Source organism: Carya illinoinensis, chromosome 12 (assembly GCF_018687715.1).
Source record: "Carya illinoinensis cultivar Pawnee chromosome 12, C.illinoinensisPawnee_v1, whole genome shotgun sequence".
In the NCBI taxonomy this organism is placed as follows: domain Eukaryota; kingdom Viridiplantae; phylum Streptophyta; class Magnoliopsida; order Fagales; family Juglandaceae; genus Carya; species Carya illinoinensis.
In genome coordinates, this window is record NC_056763.1 from 3,858,562 (window position 1) to 3,862,411 (window position 3,850).

Genomic DNA, 3,850 nt, shown 5'->3' on the forward strand with positions numbered 1-3,850 from the left:
ATCCTAAAGCCCCAATACACTCAATGGACTCTTAGGATTGTATACAAAAGGATTATCAAAACTCTCTCTTTCTTGGCTGCTGAACACTCCTCAAAATGAAGAGAAAATGATGTATTTATAGGACAAGGCGTTAGTCAGAACATTCGCTCGAGCGGACGTCGAGCGAAGTGTCTAGCGCACGTTAGGGTTACTTTCTCGCTCGAGCGGACAGTCGAGCGGAGGTCGAGCAGAACTCTCTGGATGAGGTCGCTCGAGCGGACTGTCGAGCGGAGGTCGAGCGGAACTCTCTGGATGAGTTCACTCGAGCGGACTGTCGAGCGGAGGTCGAGTGGAACCTTAGCTCGAGCCACGGTCGAGCCACAGTCAAGCCAAGCTCCAAAAAACACATTTTCAGCAGGAAATCAAGCCAAACTCAACAATTTACATTAATATTCCAAATCTAGCCTTGAAATAAGAGATATTTCTATTCAACAAATCATGTAGATTGATGTGAGAAGTACTGGATATTGAAAACTGGAAATAATTAAAACATATGACATTTAATTTAAGAAAAGATCCTGATCAATATAACAATATAAATGATGAACTTAAACCTTGTTGTACAACAATACATATATTGATCTATTTTACAGAATGCAGAATGATATGAGCGCCATATTGTGGTTGAAGAGTAATAAGAGTGAAAGGAGCATGAGTATAGGAGGGGGAAAGCTCGAAATAGAAGCGTTGTAGAATGATTGAGAGAGCCATTTTAGCTTCAATCATAGCAAAGTTTTGTCCAATGCATATCCGAGGTCCCCATCCGAATGGAAAAAAGGAAACTTGGCCCCTTGTGGCCTTCAAAACTCCATCAGAGAACCTCTCTGGTTTGAACTCATCTGCATCATCTCCCCAGAGTTCACGATCATGATGGATGAGGATTATCGGTAAGGAGACTTGAACTCCGGCTGGTAAAGACAAACTTCCTAGTTTTGTATCCTCATGAACAACTCGACTCAAAGCAACTGCAGGTGGGTAAAGTCTTAGAACCTCATACAATATCATGGTCACCTGTGACATTGAAAACAACCAATTAAGGCCCAATCCGATAGATCGATAAACTTCTATTCATGAGTACGAATTCATTGCCTTAACAAAAAATAAATAAAAAATAAAACTCACAACTTTTAGATGATTTAATCCATCAAAGTCTGGTTTCTCTTTGCCAAAAACTTGTAAAACTTCTTCTCTTGCACGTGCTTGCCAATTTGGATACTTACTCAGCAGAACCATTGTCCAAACGAGCAAAGCCGAGGTGGTCTCTTGCCCGGCAAGGTAAAATAGCTTGCATTCCTCTATTACGTCCTTAAGACTCATTCTGATGTTCTTAATATTGTTGTCGTTTTCTTGAATTTCTTTCGAGTTTGACTCCATAAGTATACCTAGTAAGTCATCATTTATAGCTCCCCCTACTTTTGTTGCGTTCTCTCTTTTTCTGATAATGCCTTTGAGTGATGCTTGTATTTGTCTATCAATTTCCTTCATCCTCTTGTTCATCTTTGTTGGCAGAAACCTCCCTCCTGGAATGTAAATAGACCGAACTGATTTGATTGCAAGCTCTGCGAGCTCTCTTAGGAGTTCGAAAATCATTCTCCCTTCTTCATAGCTACTCCCGAATGCTGCGCGCGAAATCAAGTCACTTGACAAGTTTTGTAGATAAGACCATACGTCCAACTCCACCAATCCAGACTCTTTACTGACCAAACTTCCCCATTTGCTAATCATGTCGTTGCAACTCTGATGAAATCCTGGTAACACATTCTATACCAAACAACATGATAATTGAAAACAATTACCAAAATACAGTGGTGATCAGTATCATAGTGAGCATATCAAACAAGATTATTTACAAACATTTCAAATATATATATGCTTGGTGATACAATTAAGTCACAAACAAGAACTTTGAAAGTGCTGATCTCTAATTACCAAAACCCATTTGGATTAGATTTGAGAAGCTTTTGATCATGTTAACTTTTGAAGAAAAAAAATTCTTGTCTCATCATAGAATCATTTTCATAAACCAAAATATAAATTTCACCTGATGATCTCCATTGCTGAATTTAAATGCATGCCTTAAAACAAATGGAAATATAAAACTAACCTTCAACTTCTCTTGATGGAATGCTGGATTGATAATCCTTCTATGTTTAGCCCATTTCTCAGCATCATAACTTGCAAGTCCGGTTACCAGCAATTTTGCAAGTGGATTTGCATCTTGTTTTCGAAAGCTGTAGTTCTTGGAGAGTATATCTTTTAATTGTCCTGGGTTCATAATGCTCACCACTGGTGTCGTGCCAATCCATATAAAGAAGTTCTTACCTGCATTTTTATTATATTTAACCTTTATTCAATTGACCCCATAATATATAATTATTACAAGGATACCCCGAAAAGTCATCACTTAAAGCAGAAGTAAATATTGCATTTCAGTTGCATCTGATGATGTAATCTGTTTCTTGATCACATACAACAGGTACTAAAATAGTGTTGTGCAGAAATTAATTACAGTTTAAAGAGAAAAACATTATCATTACAAGGCAAAATGGGTGAGAGTACGTAGTAAAGAGAGATACATACCATAACTCTTCAAACTTTGATGGAAGAAGGGAAAGGCGCGTGGTGCTATGTCATGGGTGAAATTCATTGGCATAGATGTGGCTTCCTTTATCACCCGAGAGCTCTCCTTCAAGTCTCCAAACAAAATCCGGTAAGAGTTGCCATCAAAACCTTGCTCTCTCAGATGCCTCTCCAGCTTCTTTGGCTTCAGCCACACCCATCTCAGCGCTCTCCATGCTGATCTGAGTACCACAATGGTTATAAAGGACAGCACAATCATGGAAAATGTGATTTCCATCATGTTGAACATAAACATGAGAGAGAGAGAGAAAGAGTGAATATACATACACATACATATATATATTATATATATATATATATATATGTATTCTTGTGGGTGAGAATAGGATGGGATTGAAGAAGAAAGTGTACGTGTGAGCGGGACTTTTAAGTCCTATTTAATAAATTAGATGAGATGAAATGAGGTATTTTAAAAAATAATAAATAAAATATTATTATAATATAATTTTTTTAATATTAATTTTGTATTATGATTTAAAAAAATTAAATTATTTATTATATTTTATATAAATATTTAAAAAATTATAATAATGAGTTAAGATGAGATTTTTAACGAGAAGAGATGGGAGCGAAACGTGATACCCAAGTTTGATCAGAGGAGCAAACTGCCAAGTGTTTTTCGTCCACTTAACAGGAGTTCGTGATCCATGTACCGACAAAGGTAAAGGGCAATTCTACTTCCGTCATTTTATCTCTTCAAAGTTATCAATCACACATGCATGAAGTGTAACTTTTTGTTTTCTTCTAAATATTTAAAAAAAAAATTAAAAAATATATATAAACTTATTAATAATCACTAAAAAATTATTCATAATAAAAAATTAAAGTAAAAGAGTAGTCAAAATAAAGGACAAAATGATGGAGCATCTAGCATTAAAATTAAGCGGGGAACCAAAAGAACAGAAAAGACAACGTTTTGAAAGTTTGTTGACATGTTGCGTTTTCATTAATTCAATATTCCTCAATCAAATTTGTCCAAGGAAACCAAACTAATGAAAGAAATTTTAATATATATACGTATGTACACACACTCAAATGGAGAGGAGGGTCAAAAGAACGAGAAAGAGGGCTGTATCTTTATTTTCTTCAATTATGATTGAATACAAAGTGTTAAATGCAATTTTCAGCAGTGCCTACAATGCTTTCAGTCAACCTCTGGTGAACTTCAAGT

General features: G+C 36.0%; 1 protein-coding gene across 1 annotated transcript; it reads right to left on the reverse strand.

The window, feature by feature from the left end:
• Positions 1 to 520: 520 nt before the first annotated feature.
• LOC122288882 (cytochrome P450 CYP72A219-like) lies at positions 521 to 2,944 on the reverse strand. The gene is made up of 4 exons (XM_043095702.1): positions 2,620 to 2,944; positions 2,144 to 2,361; positions 1,162 to 1,800; positions 521 to 1,050 (listed from the first exon to the last, which is right to left on the reverse strand). The coding sequence occupies exons 1-4, from the start codon at positions 2,942 to 2,944 to the stop codon at positions 622 to 624; spliced, it is 1,611 nt and encodes a 536-aa protein (XP_042951636.1). The 3' UTR covers positions 521 to 621.
• Positions 2,945 to 3,850: the final 906 nt, after the last annotated feature.